This window comes from Eucyclogobius newberryi, unplaced genomic scaffold, assembly GCF_026437365.1.
Source record: "Eucyclogobius newberryi isolate DKJ021-1_F unplaced genomic scaffold, fEucNew1.0.hap1 SCAF_22, whole genome shotgun sequence".
NCBI classification, from domain to species: domain Eukaryota; kingdom Metazoa; phylum Chordata; class Actinopteri; order Gobiiformes; family Gobiidae; genus Eucyclogobius; species Eucyclogobius newberryi.
In genome coordinates, this window is record NW_027315857.1 from 21,052,632 (window position 1) to 21,079,138 (window position 26,507).

The following is a 26,507-nucleotide window of genomic DNA, read 5'->3' on the forward strand; positions in this document are numbered from 1 at the left end:
GGACTTGTCTTGGGACTTGTCTTGGGACATGTCTTGGGACATGTCTTGGGACTCGTCTTGGGACTCGTCTTGGGACTCGTCTTGGGACTCGTCTTGGGACTCGTCTTGGGACATGTCTTGGGACTTGTCTTGGGACTTGTCTTGGGACATGTCTTGGGACATGTCTTGGGACTCGTCTTGGGACTCGTCTTGGGACTCGTCTTGGGACTCGTCTTGGGACATGTCTTGGGACTCGTCTTGGGACTCGTCTTGGGACTCGTCTTGGGACTCGTCTTGGAACATGACTTGGGACTCGTCTTGGGACTCGTCTTGGGACTCGTCTTGGGACATGTCTTGGGACTTGTCTTGGGACTTGTCTTGGGACTTGTCTTGGGACTCGTCTTGGGACTCGTCTTGGGACATGTCTTGGGACTCGTCTTGGGACTCGTCTTGGGACTCGTCTTGGGACATGTCTTGGGACTCGTCTTGGGACTCGTCTTGGGACTCGTCTTGGGACTCGTCTTGGGACTCGTCTTGGGACTCGTCTTGGAACATGTCTTGGGACTCGTCTTGGGACTCGTCTTGGGACTCGTCTTGGGACATGTCTTGGGACTTGTCTTGGGACTCGTCTTGGGACATGTCTTGGGACTCGTCTTGGGACTCGTCTTGGGACATGTCTTGGGACTTGTCTTGGGACTTGTCTTGGGACTCGTCTTGGGACTCGTCTTGGGACATGTCTTGGGACTTGTCTTGGGACATGTCTTGGGACATGTCTTGGGACTTGTCTTGGGACTCGTCTTGGGACTCGTCTTGGGACATGTCTTGGGACTTGTCTTGGGACTTGTCTTGGGACTTGTCTTGGGACATGTCTTGGGACATGTCTTGGGACTTGTCTTGGGACTCGTCTTGGGACTCGTCTTGGGACTTGACTTGGACTTGACTTGGGACTCGTCTTGGAACATGTCTTGGGACTCGTCTTGGGACTCGTCTTGGGACTCGTCTTGGGACATGTCTTGGGACTTGTCTTGGGACTCGTCTTGGGACATGTCTTGGGACTCGTCTTGGGACTCGTCTTGGGACTCGTCTTGGGACATGTCTTGGGACTTGTCTTGGGACTTGTCTTGGGACTTGTCTTGGGACTCGTCTTGGGACTCGTCTTGGGACATGTCTTGGGACTTGTCTTGGGACTTGTCTTGGGACATGTCTTGGGACATGTCTTGGGACATGTCTTGGGACTTGTCTTGGGACTCGTCTTGGGACTCGTCTTGGGACATGTCTTGGGACATGTCTTGGGACTTGTCTTGGGACTTGTCTTGGGACTTGTCTTGGGACATGTCTTGGGACATGTCTTGGGACTTGTCTTGGGACTCGTCTTGGGACTCGTCTTGGGACTCGTCTTGGGACATGTCTTGGGACTCGTCTTGGGACTTGACTTGGACTTGACTTGGGACTCGTCTTGGGCTTGTTGTCTGTCCTGATCTTCGCACCCTAAACCTTCTTGTTGAGACCTTGTTTCAGATCTTTTATCGTCATTCAACAGCTCAAAGTGCTTGAATTACACTCGCTTCACAAATAAAGTCAAACTGATCCAGAGTGAGAAGTATTTAGAGAAACGACTGTAAATGTTTTTAAAATCTGACACTTCCAAACCATTTCACAGAGAGAAGAAGAAGAACCAAAACTTTGTCGGAAAAGTAGAATTTCTCCTAAACTCCTCCCCCTCTGATGGCGTGATGCAGTCTACGTAATATCTCGCTGAACGCTTTCTCGCCGTCATGAACGATTTACCAAAAGCGCCTGAAAACCGTCTTCTCAAATCCCGCCGAGGAGAAACACGAGGTGCGAGCTTCAGATAAAACGATCCCATCCGTCTTCCTCTGATCCGCACGATCCTCTGTTCTTTTTCCTCCTCGTTCATCATTTCATTCGGTCCAAACAACGACGTCTTTCTGCGCATTTTTTACAGATTTTGTTCCGTACATCTTACCAAAATGTCAGGTTAATAGGGCTAAAGACCGGGGAGTATACAGCATAGGTGTCAAACTCTGGCCCGCGGGCCAAATCCGGCCCGCCAGACGTTTTAATCCGGCCCGCCGAACATTTCAAATTTGTATTTAAAAATAAATTTTAAAAATGTTTTTTTGTTTTGTTTTTTGAAATAGATTCATAGAACCGTAGTTACATCCGTAACCGTTTTTATCGCTAAAACTACGCGTCCCACAATGCCGGCGGTGGCCGCCCCTCCCCGCGTGAGCTGCCGAAGGGGAAGTGCACTTTAAGCACTTTTGAGCAGCAGTTTAGTGGTGAGTCAGTTCAGGTGTACAGATAACTACACAGACGTGGAAATGTTAGTTAGTACATTTAAAAGGTTTTTTAGATCTAGAGAAGTTTATTTTGTTATAAAGTCAAATGTTTATCTCTGTGTAGAACTGTAGATCAACTCTGAAGTTGTGATGACATAAACTGAAGCACAGTATTGGTGAAATGACACTTGTTTTTCTAAATACATTTCAGTTTATGAGAAAAAAGGTTTTGTAATTTTTTTTAATCGATCCAGAAATTGCTTCAAAACAGCGTAGGCTATATAAAGCTATTTATTTCTTATATTTTTAATAGTTTTATGTTTTACGTTATGTTCGGCCCGCGACCCAGCCTGAGCGTCGAATTTCGGCCCGCGGCCCAAATGAGTTTGACACCCCTGGTATAAAGTGTAAACATGTTCTGGCGATTTCCCCATTGGAATAACATGGGAGGTTTCTGCCATCGCTACGGCAAAGCCGTAATAATTATGACATGGGTCTCATTTACTTTTTTGATTGGGATGCCAAAATTGAATTTTGTCTCAAATTTCGTAAAATTTAGCAAAACTAAACATTTAACCTCCATATAAAATCTGTAGGGGGTGCTGTCACGCCAAATTAATTATTTTCACTTCAAGTAGGTTTAGGGCAAAGAGTTCAACAACTGATTCTAATTTGACGCAATTTGGACTTTATCAGCGCAAACGGCAGCAACATTTAAAATTTGGGAAATTTCTGAAATTCTAGCTACAGTTTGCGGCAAAGCCGCACAGAGACCGTGACAGGTATCAATGTAATTTTAATAACTTTTGATGTCCCACTCCTCAGTAGCATTTTCACCAGGAGTTTGTAAAAGTACGACGTATTTGAAAAAACTCCTGAATCAAGCTTAGCCATTTTTGAACCAATATGGCCGACATTTGATTGGGCGGACGGCGTTGCCGTAATAATATTTTTTAGTTCTCTTGTCACCATCTACTTCTGCGCCAAATTTCATGATTCTACGATCAGATTATTTTTGGGTCATATCCCATCTGTCAATGCATTTTTGGTACATTTGGGGGCGCTGACGCGCCAATTTTTTTAATTTGAGAAAAAAGAGATAGCCAGAATATAGAGAGGCACGATTTTTAGAGGCGTGCAATTTTTTGTGACTTTTCAACAATGTTCACTGGGTGAAAGATAGGGGGGTCGGTCCCGAGAAGAAAGAAGAATAATTCCGATGTTTCCCATTTTTCAAATATCATAAACTATACATTTTCGGAAAGCGCTCGCGCTTTCCTACCTCATGGTGTGGGTCCCTGGTCACTGACGGGTACTTTCGTCAATTTTGAGTGGGCTCCGCCCACTTTGTGTTTTTGGCCCTCTATACAGTAATACTGTTAATTTTTTGCATTACATGTTCGTATGCACGGAACATGCAAGAGATGGGGAACGTATTTGTAAACTACTTAGCACAAATGAGCTCTTTATATGGGGATGACGACAAGTGCTAACTTGTTTAGTGCGCACTTTTGCACAGGCTTCGCCCGTTTACAACGGTAATGTTCCATTTTCTTACTACTAATTAGTATGCACGGGGCGTGCATGAGGGAGGAGTGCGTTATTGAGTGTTTGGAAGTGGGCGAGCACACTTTCACAGCCGTGCTTCGCACTGCTTTACAGAACTAATAGGCTTGTGGCGCTCGGGCCTAATAATAATAAAAATATATCAAATTTTGAATACACTTTATTTTAGTCTGGAAAAAAATATATAACAATGAAGAATGTATTTTAGTGGATGAAATTAACACCGTGGAGCAAACATCCGGTTCCCACGAGGTAAATCCACCAATATTAGACCAATAACATGATTTAATCCAACAAGTGAGTGTGTTTCCCTCCTTTTTTCATTTATTTCAAGAGCGCGAACAGTGAATTCTTCCTGGCCACTTTCCCACATTCAAACCCTCTGGACAGTGAGTCTTCTGTTCCTGTTCTCTCCTCTAGGCGGCAGCATTGAGCTTCCTTCTGCGCAGCTCTGAGGGAATCCCACAAACACGCAACAAACACGCAACAAACTGCACTGCACGTTTAGCCAGGAATGAAACATGTAATGAAAACATTAAATCATGCTATGAAGTGCGCATTTATCTATTTATGTATTTATTTGGCTCTGTTTGATCAATTCGTGTATTTGGACTTTGTGCCAATGTTAACTATGACTGCATCATTTACATATTATTCCACATAAACCACAGAAAAGCTCTTGTGTCCACATTGTATTCTTACTTTTTGCACATTTCTTTCTACTTTACTGCGCGGGGGGCGGGGCTGACACCGCCGCACGCGGCATGTGCCATTCGCTGTTGCGGGTTTGAGTTTGTCACATTTAAACTTGCCTTGGACTGAAGACCTCTGTGGAGTTTGCATGTTATACCTGTGTTTGAAACATGAACATTAATGTCCCACTGGCCCCGCGGGGACGGGACGTCCCGGTTCTCTGTGTGGGATGGGCACATTGGGCACGCGCGCAAACAAACCGAACATTGGTACATTGTAGAGTTAATTCCCAAACTAAAGTCCTGATTCTTGCTGCGGGGGTCATGGCTCTGCAGAAGCTCATTCACTGCTGTAAAAAGCAGAGTGTTTCTTCCTGCAGAAGGACGCGACCTGCGCCCGGAGCGCAGAGCGGGACGTGCCTCCGCGCGCGCTCTCTCCTCTGTTTGTGTTGGAGTCTGGCGTCAATCCAGAGGAGCACGCTCCACGCAGCCTCCACGAGCTCCAGGCTCAGGGGCGGGGCCAAGAGTGAGCGCGCGGGGAGAGGGGGAGAGAGAGAGAGAGGGAGAGAGAGGGAGAGAGGGAGAGAGAGAGAGAGAGAGAGTTAGAGAGAGAGAGAGAGAGACGAGGCTTTCATTGAACTGCGCTGTGTAAACACCGCACGCGCGCGCGCACGTGTACAGAAGTGAGAGTTAGAGAGAGAGAGAGAGAGAGTTAGAGAGAGAGAGAGAGAGTTAGAGAGAGAGGAAGAGAGTTAGAGAGAGAGGAAGAGAGTTAGAGAGAGAGGAAGAGAGTTAGAGAGAGAGGAAGAGAGTTAGAGAGAGAGGAAGAGGAGGAGGACCAGGAGCAGAGCATCTCCTGCACCTTTTCAAAGGCGCTCTGAGGCGCAGAGCCGCAGTCCACAGTGAGACGCGCTACATCTCTGAGCTCCAGCATCCTCCTCCTCAGACTCTCTCTGACTCTCAGACTCTCTGTGACTCTCTGTGACTCTCTGTGACTCTGACTCTTCTGTGGAGCCGAGCGAGACACATCTGAGAGTTTAGAGCAACTTTGGAACAGGTTTTGAAGACGTTTAAAGTTGTGGCCGCAGTTCCTTTTACGCACGCCTCTGAGACCTCCTAAAGTCACTTTAAGACTCCCGTTTGAGGATTTGGACTTTGCAAAGTTTTGAAAACTTTAGTGAACTTTGTAGAAAACAGAATGACTTTTCCAGTTCCAGCCAGACGCAGAGCAGCGTGCCGCGCGCCCCGCGCGCCCCGTGCGTAAAGGTGGATTGTACCGCTGTGGTGACACTGACAGACGCCTCCTGTAGGCTCTTTCTCCTGTAGGCGCTTTCTCCTGTAGGCTCTTTCAGGAGGTTCTTGCTCCGGTTCACGCAGAGACTGAGTCCATTTAGACATTTGTAAACGGTCCATTCATTGCGCGCACAGCGGCGCGCGCGTTCAGGAGAACTGCGCTTTTACGCAAAGACGGAGCGCTCTTTCTTGACTTCTCACGGCCTTCTGTCCGCGCTCCACCGCTGCCCCGGGACAAACGGGACTTCCTCCGTGATGGTCTTCAGCACGTTTGACCTGGTGTCCGCGCTGGCCACGCTGGCCGCGTGCCTCGTGTCCGTGGCGCTGCTGCTCGCGGTGTCGCAGCAGCTGTGGCAGCTCCGGTGGACGGCCACGCGGGACAAGAACTGCAAACTGCCGATGCCCAAAGGATCCATGGGCTTCCCGATCATCGGAGAGACGTGCCACTGGCTCATGCAGGTAACGGGGCGGGACGCGTCATTCAAACTCTCTGAATCTGTGCAAAGTTGATTTAAGTTTGCGCCCTAAAGCTCCAGAGACACTTGTGCCAAGAGCCACTCACACTAGAAGCTTTATGTATTATTTATTTGTACTTGTGCCACATGTCACATTGTTTACTGGTAAAATGATGAAGCAGAACTTTATTCATTCAAATAGTTCCTGATCCAGTTCAGTGTTTCATTCACGTCCGTCACGCGGACACGGTCCTCTCATGTGTCTTTAATGGGAGATTTTTCTCTGGTTTATTTTCCTCTCCTCGTGAAACTAGTGTTTACTTCAGTTTATGTCACATATAATATCATATACATATCATATTTAGGATACTTGTCACAGAATGACTCTCGCACGCGCGTCCTCAGCTCCATCAGAAACAGTGACAGTTATTCAACTTTTACTGCCACAATACGACAGGTAGTTTATTATAGGACACTTTTCTTACGTAAACGTTTAATTAACTACGTCTAATTAACTCCGTGCTCCTTTGATCTGCCACTGCTGTCTAGTTTCGGCTCTGACACAGAAAACATACTTTTGGATGAGTTTAAACCGTGTCACATCAAAGGCGCGGATGCGCACGAGAACAGCGCCAGAGGCGCGCACGCGCAGTACAAAGTGTACAAACCTGAGGAGGTCAAAGTGCACTGTCCTGCACCAGCTCAGCTCTTTATCCTCATGTTCATCTGGACAGAAGATGAACAGTTTATATATATATGAAGAACTGTCCAATGTCCCAGATCCAGGTCCACTTGATGTGACACTGAGAGGGCAGCAGGTCAGACCTTTGGTCAGATCTTTGGGCTGTTCTAAATGTGCTCTTAAAGTCTGCAGGAGCTGACCCCAACTCCACTGTCAGTGTGAGGGAGGGAGGAGGGAGGGAGGGGGTGAACTAGAGAGAGAGAGCACTCGCGGGTGAGGGAGGGTGAGGGGTGAGGGGTGAGGGGGGGCGGGTTGAGGGGGAGTGGACTTCTGCATGTTCCTTATTCCTCAAAATGTGCAGCATAAAATGCTAAAGACGTTGCCAAAATTAAATGTAATTAATAAATAGTATTTCATGTGTTATAATATAGTACTTTCTGTGTGATATGTTGTTCTGCTTTTTAATATTTGAATTGTTCATGTGTGGCTCATTGGCATTACTTCTGGCATTATTCCTGTTTTGTTGATTCATTTGTTGTTCCCAAACAAAAGTTTCAGCCTAAAAGTGAATCTAATAATGTATTTATTTAAATGGGAAATACAATGATTAAATATGTAGAATGTCTTCATGTTCGTGTTTCCACAAACACATTTGATGGTCGTAGTCCTGGCCTTGACTTCAGGGTCATGACCCGGGTTTGAGGAGGAAATCTCAGGTTCAAAGGTCAAAGGGTCAAAGGTCAATGTAATCAATGGCTCTAAAGTGTCTGAACAGTGATGATTGTAAAGTGCAGACAATTACAGTGAAATACATTATACCAAAGGCAGTTTTATCTGGTTTAAGTGCAGGAAATGACTTATGAATTATTTTTCATTCACTTAAAAACTAAAGAAAAATAATAATAATGTACTTTCAGCATGAATCATTAGAAATAGCCTGAACTGTTACTAATTTTGTGTATTTTTTTGTAAATCCTCTTTGAGAGCGCTAACTATTTTTAATATCATCATTATTATTATTATCACTATTATTATCTGGTATTAATAGATAGAAAATATCTTAACGCCGTACAATTATATAGCCTCCAATAGACTTCTTCTTTGCTGTAAAATGTTGAATTGCTGAATCCAATTAGCCAACGCACATTGCCTTTTATGAATGTAATTACATGTTATTAACTTCTTACTAACTTATTAAATTATGTAAAACTAAAATTCAGGCCAAATAGAGTTTCTAGATTAAAACAATTGTGACAGTAAAAATAATTAAAGTCTGTTAAAGTTCTATTCACCCTCTCTATTTATTTATTTATTTATATGTTTTAATCTTTAGCCTTATATGAAGTAAATCACATGTTTGTGTGTATTTCGTATTCAGCATTTTTGACATCTGCACAAACAAACTTGTAATATATTAAAAAAAATACCCTCTAATTGCCCATTCCCCGCCTGCACAGCTCAGTCTTCCTGCTCAAACTGTCCATCGCGATCGCACGGCCGCAGCAGCAGAGCCTCGTCCCTCGAAATTGTTTTGTGGATCTGGGTCCAAAATGCTGTCGGCTCTCGTTAGCCGCCGGGCCCTGGTGCCAAAAGGGAGCCACCGGCGGAGAACACACGTGCACTGGGACGCGAGTTAGCCTAAATACACGGACGACTGGTCAAATAAACAGGAGTACGTGATATATGTACGTTGGAGCGCGCAGTATTGGCCTAGCATACGGCGTTTAACATTAGCACGAGCCAGCTAAGCTAAAGCGGGCTAAAACAAGCTGCTTGGTGCGGTCACTTTGGTTTTATGTGATGCAAACGGCACATTATGTTCCTTTTGTAGGTTTGAATATTTGTTGAAAATATCGCTGCAATGAATTATTAGAGTTGCATATCGCCGGTTTTGTAAAAAAACTGTAAAACTTTTTTGATTGGTCGACATTATTTTTCATATAAGTGTCATTTGTTCAGTTTTGGGACAATACGGAAGATTTTTACAGTCAAAAACGTTATGCTTTTACTTCAACTTGTTTTTTCGTTTTTTCGTTGTTTCTGTCCGTTTTTTCAAAAGTAGACGGAAAGCGTACAAACTGTTCTACGTAGTCGCGATCACGTAATCCGGCATTTTCATCCCAAAACCTTGAAAAATGACTCGGGTGATTGTTGCTTCTGTACTATTTTCACAACTGGTTTCATCTCATATATTTTCAACACTTAAAATGTCATATAATTCAAACGCTACACCGCGAGCATTCACATGCATGCTTCCCGCGCACGTGCACAGCTTCAGAACAGCGGTTTCCGGACGGCGACGTGACGCCAACGCGCTCTCATCTCGAAACGTTTTTTTTCTTTTGTATTTCACCGACACATCAGGCTCGTTACTCCTTATTTTTGATCGATAAAATGACCAAATTAGACGAGACCGGGCGCCACGTTCTGAGTTTGTCGCTAGTAAGAGTACAGTCAATACAATCGGGTTCTCCGGGCGCTTAAGAGTTCACAGAAAAAACACAAAAACAGTCGCTTTTTGGTTCTTTTCTGCGCGGTTGCGAAGAGCTTTTGCCCATCGCTCTGCCGGGTTGGGTTTCTGCCTGTTCAGTGGACACAGATGGAGCGCAGACAGGATTCAGAAAGTGGGTCAGACCGGAGGAAATGAACGCGGGGCAGGAACCGCGGCTGAACCTCTCCCCGAAATTATTCATCGAACGGGGCTGCGGTTTTGGGACCCGGGGCGCCGGCTTAGGACGCGAGGTGCAGGCGATCACCGGCCGTCTGCCAGCCTTTCCCGTCCGATCTTGCCACGTGCACAGATATCGGTGAGATTCGACTTACCTGGCCCGGTCCCGAGCCCGGCGAAACAGGAAGGGGGGCGAAACAACGCACGATAAGCTGAAGGCGATTCCGCGTTTGACCCATTCGCCAACGAGTTCCGTCGCGGCTCTACAGAGCTGAGCCTTGTGCGTTGGGCGTTTCTCACCGGAGGGAATTTTAATCGCATTTTAATCGATTTTGAGCTTCAGTTATTTCTTTGTTGTCGATGATCATCTTGGGCGAATTTTTAATGGAGAAGTCTTCATTTACTCAAAGCATGTGGTTTTGTTCAGAGTTCAGACTCTGGCAATGGTCAAATGTCAAATGTGGTGTTGATGATCACGAAATCGATTCTGAAATCCACGTTTGTTTTGAGTTTGAAAAGGAAAAAACTAAATTAAAATGACAAATTTTAAATTGAAAAGCGCCACACATTCACTTATTGTACGTCCAAAGCCGGAATCACCAGCAATTCACGTATGGTTCTTGGCTCTTTGGTTTTTCCCATTTTTAATCCAAATCAAGTTCAAGTTCAAAGATTTCTAGCTCGCTGTTCGACTTTATCAAGCGAAAAGCCCAAAACGCCAAAACTAAAGCGCCAACATGCAATTTGTTACGATGCCGTTTTATTCCAATGAGTTGTATCATCGATCCCGTTAAAGTTAAAGTACGCTCTATCGTCACGGCGAGGTTATCCGTCCTCTGCATTTGACACGTCCTTCAATGCCGCTGGAGTCAAACCTGTCAAGAGCCAACGATACTGAGCTAGGATTGGTCAGGAGTAGCGTAGTCAAAGGATTATTACTGTGCATTTACGAGGCCGATTGTCGTAAAAACGTAACTGCGACGATGAGAGATCGGCGCACGCATTTCAACGTTCTTCCTTTACGCTTGGTATCGACGCTTGGCCGTTCAGCGAGCGCTCGGGCACCTCAAAATCAAACAGAACGCGCGGTTTATTTGAAAAATGACAATGTGCAATTCTGTATTTCAAGGTTATGAGTACGAAACCCCAAAACCAACGGAAAGTCCACGAACCTTGAAACCTTGACGTTCACGATCCCCGGCGCTTTTACCCGACTGCGACCGCTAAACCCGAGGATTCGCAGTAGATTGTGGGACACATTTCGATCTCAATTCAAGATTACAAGACTTTATAGCGCTGCGGCGTCATCCGAATCCGCGCAATTCTTTTTTTCCGCAGAAGCTTAAAGCGTTTGTCGGTACATTTCTCATCCCTCCCGCCCCTTCCCTCCCCCGTCTCCGTTTTCGAGCAGTTTGCGTCGCGACCACATCAGAGCGGACCCGGTCTCGACCCCGGGCTTTTGTCTCGGGGCGCCTGGTGCCTCCGTGCCGACTGCGTTGCTCTGCGGTCGCACGCGGCAGCACACATCATGCGCACGTTTTGCAGTGAACACAACCAGACCCGCTCCGTCCCACGTCCCCGAACGCATCGGGTTTCAGCGGCGCCGCGTTCCGAGAGATCCACGGTTCACCGCGCGGGCAGAGCGGGCGGGCGCTCGGGGTAATCGTGTTAGAAGCGAAGGCCCCGTTTTTTTATTTTTTTTTGCAGTCATGTTACTTAAGGCAGTTTTGTGACGACGGAACTGGGGAAAAGTGCGGATGCTTTGCGGGTTTTTGTTCGTTGATCGTGAATCGAGTTAGCTTAAGATCTGGAAAACGCCAACGGCTAATCGGTGAAGCGTAGAGGTTTCGATAAAATCCTCTAGTTTTCGTGATACCTACGGTTCGGAGTGGGCAATGTTGGGGGGAAAATGAACGACTCAATATTTGTTTGCGTTATCTCGATGGCGATGGTCAAACGATATTGTCACAGAGTTTCAGGAACGTGTTAAAATGTCTCGGGTCAAAAATGTGAAAGGACCAAAAAGTTATCCACGAAACAGCAGAAATATCACTTTATGCTCTTGTTTGGGAGAGTACACTGGGCGAATCGGTCTGTTTTTGAAGTATTTTGGTCTGTTTTTGAAGTATTTTGGTCTGTTTTTGAAGTATTTTGGTCTGTTTTTGAAGTATATATCTGTTTTTGAAGTATATTGAAAGATATTTTTATTATGGACGATATACACAATATTCTAATGTAGCATATCTCCAAAATGCTAGCGACAGTTTAATAATGTCAATACGTTTATACCAGTATTATTGTGGTTTGTTGAACAATTTAAGAAACACGTGCGTCTCTTTTCGTTGGTGTCGTGTAGTTTTACAAATCAGACTTCATTCATAAATTATGTCTTTCAAACGGATCCAGAAAGAAATATGACGGGGTTTTTTTCTGCTTAACTCATTCTAATGCCAATAATTTAACGATTGAATGTAGCGTTAAATTTTTTAATCAATACCACACAACGTTCAAATGTTGTTATACTGTAAAATGTACTGTTATGCACAATCCTTTTCACAGAACTGTCTCATTTCAATCAATTTCATTCATAATTTTGATCACGTAAATATGGAACCAAGTGAAAAATAACATCACGCAATATTATGCTTTATTTAGACTGGTTCTTGCTGTCTTATATTGTTATTATGTTGTAATATACACAGATTTTATTTACAAAATTCCCACATATTTTTAGATTCAATTAAATTTCATTCATAATTTTTGTCAAATAAAAAAAAAGTTAAAATTATCACCAAATAACATTATGCTGCAATTAATTTTATTTGTTTTATTAATCCTTCAAAAAAAATATAGAAACAGTTATTAAAACACAGTTAAACATTCCCATGCCAAGATTTTTTTTTATTTTTATCATATTAACTCGAGCAGAATTGTCCCACATTCGGATCCGCTTTCGTGCCCGATTTCCGCGCCCGTTGGCCATAGTTTGCGCCGCGCTTGCCGCTTCTCGCCACGTAGCCCCCTCGTTAGCCGCTCCTTGTTCAGATTAGCGGGAGGTACTGGCAGTGACTCTCCGTGGCCTTTGGTTCACCCCAGAACAAACCCCGCTGGCCCCCGGCATTAAACCTGCCCTTCGCCTGGTCCGGCCAAAAAAAAGGACCCCGCGGCGTAGCCAAGTGGACGCTGGAGCGGGTCGAGTCGCGGCGCCCAGTGGACCGCGGCGCACGCACGACCCGCAGTCGTTGGGCAAACGTGTCATCTTATGTCACGTTACACACTTTTAACGTAACGCTGCAGTTACGTCATGCGTTTAATGCCAAAGGAAACGAGGTCAAGGGATCAAAAAAGTGCAATGAAAGGCAGATTATTTCATTTTCTATTTAATTTCAGACAGATTTTGTTCATTTAATAGCGAAAAATACGAATTGGTTATTGAATAAAGTTTAATAAGCAGCTTATTGATGCTCCTGTAAAAAAATGCTATAGGGTTTCTGAACGCACATGCTTTTATAAGGTTATTATACATTTATAAGGTCTACAAATGCTAGCAATTGTTGTAGCGCTTGTAAAAAAAAAAAAAAAAAGAACTAATAATGTCTTTTAAATAATAAAAAATAGCCTTTTTTTTTTTTCAAGCGTTACCAAATCAACCTTAAATAACATAGAGCAATTAAAAATTTGATAAGTATGAAAATATTAGCAGAAAAATGTGGAAAAAACACTTCTTCAGTCATACAACCAAGAGTATTATCGTTTGGCCAAAATGGCTCAAACCCAGTCAGTCACTCCGGGTCAGACAAGGTTCTGGTCAAAAACAACAAAAAAAACTTTAAAAAAGCTCTTTTTGTGCTACAACTACAGAAGAAAATCACAGATTGTTCCCGGAGCAGAAAAGACGGGACTTTGCAACCGGCGCAAACCCCGAGAACACACAAACCCGCCAATCCGAGCGCCGCGGTCCCACAAATCTAAAATGTAGATGGACTTCTTTGGCGGCGCCCTGAGCCGGTCTGAGCCATAATGCAGCTACAGTCCAGCGATCAAACTGCATCGGTGCCAATAAGATGGATGGCAGTTATAAGCGCGGCCTTTGATGGGGCGGCCATTGTGCGGTGTGTGTCGGGGTATTAGCTGGGGTCCCGGGGTGAGTGCTTAGAGAGTTTTGAACAACCGTAATCTGCCTTTCTCTAGTGTCCGCGGGTCAGGGGCCAGCCTTTTCTCTCTCTCCTTCCCCCTATTCTTTCACACTTTGCCTATTTTAGTGTTTTTTGGCTGAACTATCCGTAGCCCCCTTCTCCTTTTGCTTCTTTCCCCCCTTTCCTTCCTCCTCGTTTTAATCCGTTCCTTGAAAAAAAAAAAAAAAAAGAGAAGAACCCACCCCGCCTCCTCCGCCACGCTCGCCGCCCGCTTTCACGCGCTCGTTCCTGGCAACGTTTCCCCTCTCCTCTCCTTTTCCGCTGTCGGCGTGATGGCGCGGCGTGACCGCAAAGGGACGGCGGCCATTGTGGAGCGGGGCAGCGATCCCCCCCCCCGTTCGAACGCGCCGGTTCCTTGGTATCTCTGGCACCGGCTGAATGATTGGCGTCTCAAAGGGGCGAAGGAATTCCCTCGGAGCCTTTGACCTGGTTTCCTCCTTCGACGCCGCCTCAAATTATTCCTGTAAAAAAAACGCGTGCCCTGACTTTGCCCTTCCCCGAGCCGCGGCGCCCCCTTTTCGCCCCCGCGATTCCCAGAGAGACGTTCACGAGGCGCATCTCGAAAACGAATGTGAGATCGTCGTGTCGTGAGCGAGCGTCGACGCTTCGCCGATCTGTAAACGCCAAAACGTAGACGCGCGAGAGCAGTTAAATATACCGTAAAGTGTATCGTTAGTTTTGTAGTTTGGTCAAAAAGTAGTTCCGCGCGATATTTGTTCGATTGCATAAAACGGTGGCGGTAACTGACAGCACGACATCGAACGGTTGACGACGATTTACGTACAAACTAGACTAAAAAGGATCGACGCAAGGTTAGCAAGTCTGTTTCTCGCTTTATTTTGGCGTTAGCGAATACTGCAAATGCGTTTAACGGCGAGATACGGCGGATTAGCGTTTAAAATTCGCCGTAAATGTTTGTCAAATACACATCGATAATGTCATCCTCAATCTTGATAACTTCAAACAACGCAAGGCACATCTTCACGTAACAATCACGTTTTTTTATGTGATGTTTTTTGCGCCTTCAACTCAATATTTACCTGTTCGTTTGCAGTTTTCTACAACTTTATATTCATTGTACGTGACTTATCGGCGTGCTGAAAAAAAAAGGACCCCGTTCCGCTTCTTGGTACCAAACGTCCACTTTCCTCTCCGTCCCGTCGCTTCTGCGTCTGCGTCCCGGCGCGCTGATCTGCGTCAACATAATTAGCCGTGTTTTTTTGTCTTGCCCTAATAAAAGCCTCATTTGTTGGACATTTCCACTGCTCTACAAAGAGGACATTTATAAGGCCGGTCGCAGGTTCGCCCCGGGGCCAACCCCAACATAACAGACGGGGGTATTTTTAGCCGCCCGCCTTCTACCTCTGCCCCGGCCGTGCGCGGGGCTTCGGCGAGGGGGGCGGGGTGTGGGGGGGACGGACAAGAAAGACAGGGCCCGGAGTTTATGAGTTTTCTGTGATGGCGGTGGCATTTGTCGAGAGAGTTCGGGGAGCGTGCTAAAATCTAATTACACCTCAAAACCTGGAACAAGCCGGTGGAAAAAAAATCCTCCTCCGCGCCGCCCGTTCGCTCCCCTCAGTTCTCGCTCCCCTCCGTTCTCGCTCCCTGCCTTTATTGAGGTTCTTGTAAAATATCTGATAAATCTCTGTTCAGAAAAAAAAGTATAAAAGGGGACTCTGTGGAGGTTTTACGATACAAGAACGGCCCTGTTCGGCGCGCGTCGGGAACATGCGGTCTCGGGCGCTCGACTTGGAAGGGCTGTCGAGCTTGCCCGGGCTTAAAGCGAACGCTAACCTTTGGCCCTCGGGGGGCAAAAAAACAAAAAACCCTGTAATTAACGTGAAATAAATGTGCCAATTCCAGCCTGTGCTCCCAGATCAAACGCGTTCAACTGTCCAGCAGCTGCGCTACGTCGAGAACTGATGTTTTGAAGTGAAATCTCGACTATTTGAGCGTGTAATATTAATACGACACGTTTGGCGTTTGGTTGGCAGGATACGCTTGTGTGTTTCCAAGTGTTAAGTAGTGAATCGTTAGCGTCAATCACCCTTCTCAAGCTGCAATGTCTTTCACACTATCGCGCTACCACCGCTAATTAGCGCACAAGCCGCTAGCGCGCAATTCCCCCCGCCAACCCAGTTACTCTCTATTATTTCAGAATCAAGTTTAAAGTTCAGGTTTGGTTTTAAGTGTGTTGGTTAAGATTAGGGCTTTCTGGTTGCGCCATCGCTGCGTCGTTACCGAACCTGGACCACGTGATTTTTGAACGATTTGAAAAAGGTTTTAAGTCATGCCGAGTCATTGGCTGTCATGACAGGACAACAGCAACTGGCTTCGAAGACAAAATGTCCAAAGTCTCGTGTCCTTTGCCGATTTGGCGCCACTTTTTTACACCGCGCATGACAAACGGCTAACTTTGATGACGATGATCGAATAAAATCATCACTTTTGCTTCTAAAACTCTGAAATATTCCAACGTTGATGTATGTACGGTACATGTAAACATAGCACTTCACCTCTTTACCCCGTTGCTAGCTAGCGAGATACGTTTAGGTGCAACACAACACACTAACACAAAGGTTTAATCGGTGAATATAACTTATGATACTTATGATGATTAGTTTTTTATGAGAATGTGTTTGTCTGTTTTACAAAATAAAAGACTAATACGACAAACGTATGTGCTACAGTACCGCTAAAACTGTTAGCATAGTGGTTTTCAGACTCGTCGAAACTGCTCCAAAGTGAGACCTGTAGTACATATAACGTAAAACGCATCGGGGAATACGTGTAACTTTTGTGTCAGAAGTGGCGACATCATATTTTCAAATTACCCTTTGCCATTTCGGCGTGGAAAGTGCTGCTTAAGCGATCTGAAAGCCCCTTTTTTTTACACGTATAGGTTTTACGGCGGCATGAACATACAGCCATATTTAAGTATACGTAACGCTTGGGGCTCTGGAAATCAAAGGCAGCCCTGGGAATCGCTCCACGGTGTTCCCCCCCCCCCACACCCACACCCGACTCGTACTTCTTAGTTGCCGGGTAACATTTCCCCAAAGAAAAAGTGTGGCTTTAAAAACTTTATGCGCGCCATCATTAGGAGAAGCCTTTTTATGGTTTTCAGCTCAGATCAGCGCTCGCTGCCTGTGACCCCGGTGGTTAAAATCAGCCGTGATGTTGTGGTAGCAATTTTGGTTTCAACGCGTTTTTTTTCCCCTTCTTTCTATTGAACATCACATCACATCAGAGCACAGCACCGCCGCAGCTACTACTGCTACTACTGCTACTACTGCTGCTGCTGCTGCTGCTGCTGCTGCTGCTGCTGCTGCTGCTGCTGCTGGAAAAGCACTGGAAAGTGCTTTTTAGTCCGTTTTGAACTTGTGCCGACCAGGGTTTTTGGATGATTAGGTTCAACACATCCTGGTTTAGTCCGGCTTTAGACCTGGTTTAGACCAAATTTAGTCCGGCTTTAGACCTGGTTTAGACCAAGTTTAGACCAAATTTAGTCAGACTTTAGACCTGGTTTAGTCTGGTTTTAGACCTGGTTTAGTGCGGTTTTAGACCTGGTTTAGTCCTCCTTCTTTAGACCTGATTTGGACCTGGTTTAGTCCGGCTTTAGACCTGGTTTAGTTCGGCTTTAGACCTGATTTGGATCGGCTTTAGACCTGGTTTAGTCCTCCTTCTTTAGACCTGGTATGGACCAGGTTTAGCCCGGCTTTAGGCCTGGTTTAGTCCGGCTTTAAACCTGGTTTAAGTCCTGGTTTATAGTTTCAGGTAGGACTGAGTTTAGTTCAGGTTCAGGTTCTGCTTTTGAATAGTCCTGGTTTAGTCTGTTTCTTCTTTAATCCTGATCTAATATAGTCCTTGGTTGGCTTTGGTTGGCTTCCTCCGGTCACGGTTTGGAGCCCAGACCTTGTTCGGGCCTCGTTTAGCCCCGGTTTAGCCCCGGTTTAGTCCGATTGTAGTCCTAGGACGCCGTTCTGACCGACTTCGACCCCAGCTCCAGTTCTTCTACATTCTCGCTTTACGGTACAACACGAGCAGCTGTTTTTTTCGCCCGTTCTCCCGGCGCTGGGACGGCGTTCTCCTCATGACATCAGAGCTTTTCCACGGCTTGCTCTTTAACTCCGGGGGGATCTCGAGCTGTAGCCTTCTCACTTCTCACCTTTTTTTTTTTCTGAACGCGAGCTGCCATCCAGACCACACCCCTGGCTCGCACACACACACACATTTTTCTCTGTCACTTTTGTTTTTTGCCTCTTTCTCTCTTTTTCTTTCTTTCTTTCTTTCCACGGAGGATGGAACAGGGCACTCGAAATCCCGCCGTACAGAAAGAAAACACGGCGCAGTGGAAAAGTGAACACAATAGTGGACCTTCAGGGCTAAAGGTTTGCTTCAGGACCATTCACATTTGGGAAATCTGATTCCAAAAGAGGCGTTATTGCTTTTCTTGTTCCCCCTTAACTGTAACTATTGCCTAGGAGACGAGCAGGTGTTAGAATAGTCCCGGGTTAGCTTTTTATAGTCCTGGTTTAGTCCTCTAGTTTTGTTCCTGTTCCTGTTTGTTTTAGTCCTGGTTTAGTTCTTGTGCAGTGCAGGTTTAGTCCGCTTTAGTCCTGGTTTAGTTCTTGTACAGTCCTGGTTTAGTCCTCTAGTTTTGTTCCTGTTCCTATTTGTTTTGTTTTAGTCCTGGTTTAGTTCTTGTGCAGTGCAGGTTTAGTCCGCTTTAGTCCTGGTTTAGTTCTTGTACAGTCCTGGTTTAGTCCTCTAGTTTTGTTCCTGTTCCTATTTGTTTTGTTTTAGTCCTGGTTTAGTTCTTGTACAGTGCAGGTTTAGTCCGCTTTAGTCCTGATTGAAACCCTTTTCTTAATTTATTTAATCCGGGTTTTGTGTGATAATAGTCCCGCGTTAGCTTTAGCTTAGTCCTGGTTTAGACCTCTAGTTTTGTTCCTGTTCCTGTTTGTTTTAGTCCTGGTTTGGTTCTTGTACAGTCCGGGTTTAGTCCGCTTTAGTCCCGGGTTAGCTTTGATAGTCCTGATTTAGTCCTCTAGTTTTGTACTGATTTACTGTAGTTCTTGGTTAGTTTCGTTGTGCTTTAGTAGTACTTCCTTTTCCTGTTTGTTTTAGTCCTGGTTTAGTTCTTGTACAGTCCTGGTTTAGTCCGCTTTAGCCCTGATTGAAACCCTTTTCTTAATGTATTTAATCCGGGTTTTGTGTTAATAGAGCCCTGGGTTGGACGGCACAGGTTTTTGTTTTTCTCGTGGTAGCAAAAAAAACAACTAAAGAAAAAGCCTGTATTTGAATATAAAATGTACGTTACAGGCAAAGCAGTGACGTTTCCATGGCGATAAGCTGGCACAGGATCTGAAACGTTGCACAGAGCACCTTTAAGTATCTTCAAGCCCTTTAAGACATCAACTGCCCACAGGGTTAGACAGATATGATGTACTGTAAGTCAGAAATGGGGGTGACGATTGGACAGAGACATTCAGACGCTTGCATGGCCAAAACCACATGCTCAAAAAGAGTTAAGCGATAATTTCTGGACTTTACAGAGCTCTACGCATCATCTGGGATATGCCAAACTGAGTGTTTTGAGGGAAGAAGACCTTGTAAACAGGATTAAGCGTTAAAAAAGCTAAATATGACTCAAGGGAACAACGTTACAAAAGCTCCAAAAAGTCAAGTTTACGTCATATTTATCATTCAAGACTTAAAATCCTGCAATAATTTAAGTTTCTGAGACAACACGCGAGCTCAGTTTGTCGCCCGACGCGCTGCAAAGTCGAAGGCTGCGTCGCATAAAGCGCTGAAACGCGTGGGCCGCGGCTCCGGATCCAGTTGTTCTGCATTTGGCTGATGTCGGAGGCTTTTTGCTGCGCGCCTGCAGTGAAAGGGCGCCTTGTCTGCTCGGCCCAAGGAACTCCCTCTGCCCGGAGCGGCCAGCAGACATACTAAACCACTCTACATCCATGTGGCGAGCAGGCCAGGCAGGCAGCGGAGTGGAGGAAAAACAAGCCCCGCCGCCTCCGCCGCCGCGCACGCACGCACACGCCCGCCCCCGGGGCCCGCGCGACCTGCCGCTGGGAGGGTCCGGCGAGGAAGGGTCACGGGAGCTGCGAAAACACCCGGGTCGAAAGCACAGGCGAGCGCAGAGAAAGGATTTAGTGGCATTTGTGAGGACTTTTTCTACACGGATGAACCAAGATGTTTACGAGTTTCAGTTTAAAGATGCAATAACCTTATTTTTAATGCACATTTTCAAGTATTAAGGGAGAAAAAAATGGCAACATATGCACATTTAGACGTCTTGAATCGCAAATATGTTCATACGCCGGCGTCAGGTGGTTTAACGTGACTTTTTTGGAAGCTAGAAACGCATTCGTCGGTTGATTTCGGTACGTACGGCGTGTGATGACGTCCCTCTCTCAGACGGGGGCGCTGTATCGCTGTACTGACTTGGCGCCACCACAAATATCTGCACATTTACAACGCTCTGCCAATGCCCAGTGCAATTAAACATGACGTAACAGGACTGTAAGATTAAACTGACGATATTACAGTGCTGACACTCAAAGGGTTTCAGAGTGATGAAAAATAAACAGTCAAAAACGATATTGCATCTTTTGAATGGTGAATTGTCCCAAAAATGTAGCTTATTCACGGGAAATTGAAAACGTGTGACTGATTTGCTCTGTTCTTGACCAGAGGCAGTTCAATTCTGACGAAACTAGATAAATAAAGGTTAAATAAACACATAGACATCAAACATATCAATACTAAATATCAACTAACACAAATGTAGGGACTGGAACAGGCGTTTTTTCCACTTCAAAACCGTTTTAACGCGTCACAAAACGGATCAAATTGAGTGACTTATTCATCCTGCAAGTAATTACTGAACAGCTCCGTATGAATAAAAGATCAGACATTACGAGACGTTCCGGACCAACATCTGTCGGTAAATACTTTTATTTCGTCCAATAAAAGTGCCCAAACCAGGAGAAGCGTCGGCAGAAGCAATGTCAAGAAACAAAGTGTGCTACAGGCTACGGCTCGCCACCTATGAAAATATTTGGCCTTCTGAGCGACGCCACATCTGAAGAAGCTAAAGTCTGAACTAGGTCTAAAATAGGACCATGGCATGACTTATTACCAGGACTATCCCGGCGGAGAGCGAAAATAGAATCGAGATCTAGACGTGAGGAAGCGGAGGGAGAGTCGCTACGCTAACGCTAACATCTGAAGAAGCCGCTTGATGCAATGCAATTTCAGCAATACCTCGACCAGTGAAACCTTTCTGGCCGATGCCCATTCTTCCCACATGTGCTGTATGTGCCGGTTTGAGAGTCACATGCTAACGCTAACATATGAGGAAGCCGCTTGATGCGATGCAATTTCAGCAATACCTCGACCAGTGAAACCTTTCTGGTCGATGCCCATTCTTCCCACATGTGCTGTATGTGCCGGTTTGAGAGTCACATGCTAACGCTAACATATGAGGAAGCCGCTTGATGCGATGCAATTTCAGCAATACCTCGACCAGTGAAACCTGGTGAAACATTTGCTGTGTGAGCGCAAAACTTGTAAAGCTAATAAACAACATCGACGATAGCATAAATAGGCCCGGATCGTAGCGACACACAATAACTGCGATCGGATCATCCCTTCAATGGACTTCTGACCAAAATACGTTAGCATCACAGCAACGCGCGGTAGCTACCCGTCAAATGTGCCAGGGCGCATCGACAAATTGAAGGTCAGGTCAAGTCCTATGGTCGGTCGCGTTGAGCGCTCGCCGGCTAAATCAAATCATCGCTCCCAAAGCCCCCCGAAAGCCGTAAGCAAATTTTCGAAGTTTGATTTTTAAAACGAAGCAGAAGTAGCCCCCGCGTAGATAAATTACCGTCAACACCTCGTGAAAAGGTCTTAACATCTGAAGTAGCTTAGGCGCAATTACGGCCCGCCGCGCTGGGGGAGGCGGGGCCCGCTCGAGGATGTTAATTAGCGGCATTTTTCATCCATAAAAGCAAGTCTGGCAATCAGCGGAGGTTTTTCAAAGCGACACGGAACGAGCAGCAGAGCGGCCCCGGCCCTCGCATCTGTCCTCAATTTGGAGCGAAAAAGAACGCGAGACAAGAGGCGCTCGGAGATGAGGAGGGACAGACAGGAATGACAAGTTAGCCTACATTTCAATGAGAGAATAGCCTAAAACCAAAGGCCTGGCTAATGTTAGTGTCATCAGAATGGCACCGGTCCAATTTCGACCTATAGGGCGCGTAGACGTAGACGGCGCGCTTTGTGCAGCGGCTTGTTAACCGCTTTGAGCTACTTGGAAATGATATATTATCGCTGAAGTACGTGCTCACCGGTCGCGGCGGTTGAAGGCGTCGCACGTGTTTGTGGTCGTGGCGTTCGATTCCGTTTGATCGTTTCGCCGAATGTCTCTGCCTCCTGTTTCTGGACTTGTGCGTGAAAAACAGAAAGAATAATGATATTTTTAGCGCGAATTGGTATTTCTGTCGTCGTTTATGCGGCATGTACGAGATTTGTGGTCCAGGCAAGAGATTGGATGTTCATCGTCAGAACTTTAACCAACAATTACCGTATTTTCCGGACTGTAAGTCACACATGTTTTCATAGTTTTGGCCGTGGTGCGACTTATACTTAGATTTATACTTATATACTTATACTCCGGAGCGACTTATATGCGATATTATTTGTTATTTTCACACTTGCAACCACATTTCATACTCCAGTGCAACTTATGTGTGTTTTTTTCTTCTTTATTATGGATTTTTTGGTTGGTGCAACTTATAGTCCGGAAAATACGGTAGTAATAAGTCTTTGTTTATACACTATAGGCTACGAACACCTCAATCTCATCTCTGCATGTCAATATTTGCTTAAAGGTTACGGTACACTACAGTTTTGTGAAAGAACCCTTCACCGTACAATGTATCTAGACAGAAAATACCGTTGTAAAAATGTATGTTACGTTGCTATATGGAACGACATAGAACAGAATGATTGGCTAGACACAGACTATGACTATGTTTTATGTACAATCGTATAGCAAAGAAGCAATCCAGACCTAATCTATCCAACCACAAATCTATGCAATGGCCTAAAACATAACGGAATGCGAATACATGTTGTAATCTTTGCTTGGGCTTTACCGTTTTCCAATGTATTTTGCGTAATAGAGAAAACGTAGGGGTCTGACGCACATAAGGTGACGCATCTCGGACAAAAAAAAAAACATCCAAAGATAAGATTTAAAGTGCCACTGACACGTTGGACTACTCACTTGACTAAAATGCAGTTAAGATAAATATATTCAAAATTTTGCAAAAAAAGTATGGACATTTTATCCCAGAAAAGCAATTCTTTAGGTTTTTGAACTTTTTACTTCCTGTTTGTAATTGATGACATCACACAAGGAAATTACCCCGCTTATGTCACAATTTTATTATTTGAAAATTGAAAATGATGAGAGCACCTTAAATTACTACTACTACTAGTTAATGTTGTAGAGGGTCCGAAAAGTTGTTTATTTTGTGTAAATTATGCATAAACCTGGTGTGATGTCACTTCCTGTAATTTTCAACAGATTTTTCAACGTTTCCCCGCAAAAAGCTACTTGTTTACAGTCAAATTAAAATAGCAATAGGCATAAAAATACACAAAATTAAGTAAAAATGTGTACACTTGTAACGCTAAAATACAAATTCATGTTGTATATGTAGTAGGACCTTTCCAAAGTATACAGAATTGTGCAAAAAAAACAACAACAACAACAAAATGCATTTAACAACAGGTGATCCATGCTAGCATAATAGCAAAAATGTGCAAAAAAAAAAAGTCTACAAACGCGCGTTGTCGTCTTTGCTAGCGACATGTTTACAGCGTTTACCGTACGTTTCCCAGTGCAGCGACGGTGGGCACTTACCTCTTCCCCCCTGGAGTAAAAAAAAAAAGACCGGGGTCAAACCAGTCAGTGTTGCCCCGTGTTTGTTTGCTTTGCCTGTTTCTTTGGCGACTTCTACGGACTGCCGCGCGCGTTTGAACGTGAATGACGCGCTTGTGAGTCCGAGGTGTATTCTCCCTACGCTCAAACAGCCCATTTACAGTTGTCGCTCCCCTCGCCGTGACCCTCGCCGCGCACGGGTCAACGTCGACGCGTAGGGCAAAAAAAAAATGCTAACGCGCTAAAGGGCTAACGCTCTGGGGACTTGAGAGAGGGCCATGTGGTTCCTACTGCTGTTTATGGCGCTTTCAGTCCGTTGAACAAGGGGCTTTTCAGTATGAGTTTGGAAGCCCACTCGTTGGGAATGACTAAAAATAAATAACTTTATTGCTTAAAATGTTGGGTTTTCCTGATTTGTGCACGTTTAGTCATTCTTTTTACATTCCTCCGCAGTACTCCCTGTGGCTTATTCCTATTTCACACCTGGTTTCGCTGTCATTTAAACCGAGAAAAGTTGTTTTAGATCTGGTTTAGATGTGGTAAAATATTATCTTTGGTGGTACTCGGTGTGAAAAGTATCAGATACACTGTTTTAGACCGTTATGGTAAATGTTTATCTTGGTCCAGTCATGTCCTGGTCGTACTTAGACACCGACATGATTTAGTAAATGATGGTACATCACTGCTACATTACTTTTTTCTCGTTACACCTAATTTTTACTGTTATGTGCAAGGATGATTCTGCTGAATAACAATCACACTCTGTCTCATATAAGCTCTGTTACAAGATTTGGAAAGTCATACTGACAAAATTGACTTTAAACCATGTTATAACATTGTTTCCTCATCATAAACGTACCTGAAATTGTATTTAGTTTCATTCACATGTGTTTAGTTTACCCTGTTTACCAGGTTGTCTTGCTCCAAACCACAGAAATAACTTTTCTGTGATACGTTTAAATTTCCCTTGATTTTGACGTCAAATGTCAAAATCCAGAGGCGTAAACACATTTATAAAGTGCATAAATCATTGCTAAACTCGTTCTGAGCATGTCTGACATCAAATCATGTTAATTACAACCGCTTACTGACAAAAGCATGGGCGACATTGCTTAATATTCTGTCTTTTGTTCTTTTTTCCTTGGTTCATTCCCTCTGCTGCCAGTAGATGGCGCGCTAACACACAAATTCCGACGATTTGTGCGTTCAATAGATTTTAAAACACGAGATGCCAAAGCAGAAGTGACAGACTCTAGAGCTTGTCCTTGAAACAAATCTACAAAACGGAATATTTAACGTGGAGTTTTTTGCGGCTCGTAACGACGGGGTTAAACCGCGCTCGAAAACGCTGCGTTCTACTGCACGTTTAGCAGTTTTCATTCCATTATTTCAGCCCCGTGGGACAAGAAATCTCATTTACTGTACTGAACCCTAAATGTTTGGAGAACCTTTGACCTCTGCAGTTACGATTCCACGTCTTAAGCGCGGCTCGGATCTCGTCCTGGAGGCATTTGACGTCGGCGCTCATTGAATTAACCCGTTGTATATACTGTTCTTAAACATGTGCAGAAGTCCAACGCAAAGGAACCGCTCAGCGCTCGCTCCAATCCGGACAGAAAAACGCTTATAACTTTAAAACTACAAACCAACGGCACTTAAATGTAACGTAAAACTCGACGTATTAAAACTTTCGAGGTCAAACGCGGGGCTTGAATACTTTGTTGGAACTGAAAGTAATTCCCATTTATTCATGGAAAATGTTAATATTTCTTGTGAGTTATCGTGTATGTTGTTTTAAGTTGCGGTTTTGAACTATTTTCTATTCATTTTATGATGCTATTTTGTAATTTTTGTCGCTTTAGTCACTTTTGGACAGTTCTCTTTTCATTTAAGAACCTCGTATTGAAGCTGTATAAACGTTTTCACTACGTTTAAAATACAGCTTATACTTTTTACTTTTATGTCACTACATTTGAAAGCAGATATCTACTTTCCACTTGGACTAAAAAGTACTTTGTTTTGTTTTGAAGGATTATTTTTCGCACGTTAATGGTGACATTCTGATTAAATATTCTAGTTTTGGCTTTGAGTGTACAAAAAATATACATTTAAAAAGTCATTACCGTATTTTCTGGTGTATTTTCCAGCCAAAAAATGAATAATAGAGACGAAAAAAACATATATAAGTGGCACCGGAGTATAAGTCGCATTTAATTTGAAAAAATCCAAGACCAAGAACAGACATTTCACCTTCAAATGCACTTTAAAATAATAGATGAGAGAACATGGTGAATAGGTGTACGTATGCTAACGCTAACACCTTCAGCTACATGAGGCACAGACAGAACTGTGGTAAGTGTCTGGTATGTTAACGTAACATATGAACAGTTATTCAGATAACTATAGCATAAAGAACATGCTAACAAGTTTACCAAAGCATCAGTTTTACCCCAAATCACTAAATCCATTGAATTCTTCTTCCTCTGTGTCACTTCTAAACAACTCGAGGAAGTGCAGATTCTTCTTCTGCGTCGCTTAGAGCCTAGAGCGCCCTCTTGTGGTTGCCTGTGTGAAAATAACAAACAATATCACATATAAGTCGCTCTGGAGTATAAGTCGCACCCCCGGCCAAAACTATGAAAAAAGGTGCGACTTATAATCCAAAAAAATACAGTATTCATGATCAAGATTGCCACATTT

General features: G+C 44.5%; 1 protein-coding gene across 1 annotated transcript in view; it reads left to right on the forward strand.

Annotated features, from left to right (window-relative positions):
* Positions 1–5,979: 5,979 nt before the first annotated feature.
* Positions 5,980–26,507, forward strand: part of cyp26b1 (cytochrome P450, family 26, subfamily b, polypeptide 1) — a 45,493-nt gene continuing 24,965 nt past the window's right edge. Inside the window, exon 1 of the mRNA XM_072458753.1 lies at positions 5,980–6,292. Within this exon, the coding sequence (XP_072314854.1) occupies positions 6,089–6,292 (204 nt within the window). The 5' untranslated portion in view covers positions 5,980–6,088. The remainder of the gene's footprint in view (positions 6,293–26,507) is intronic.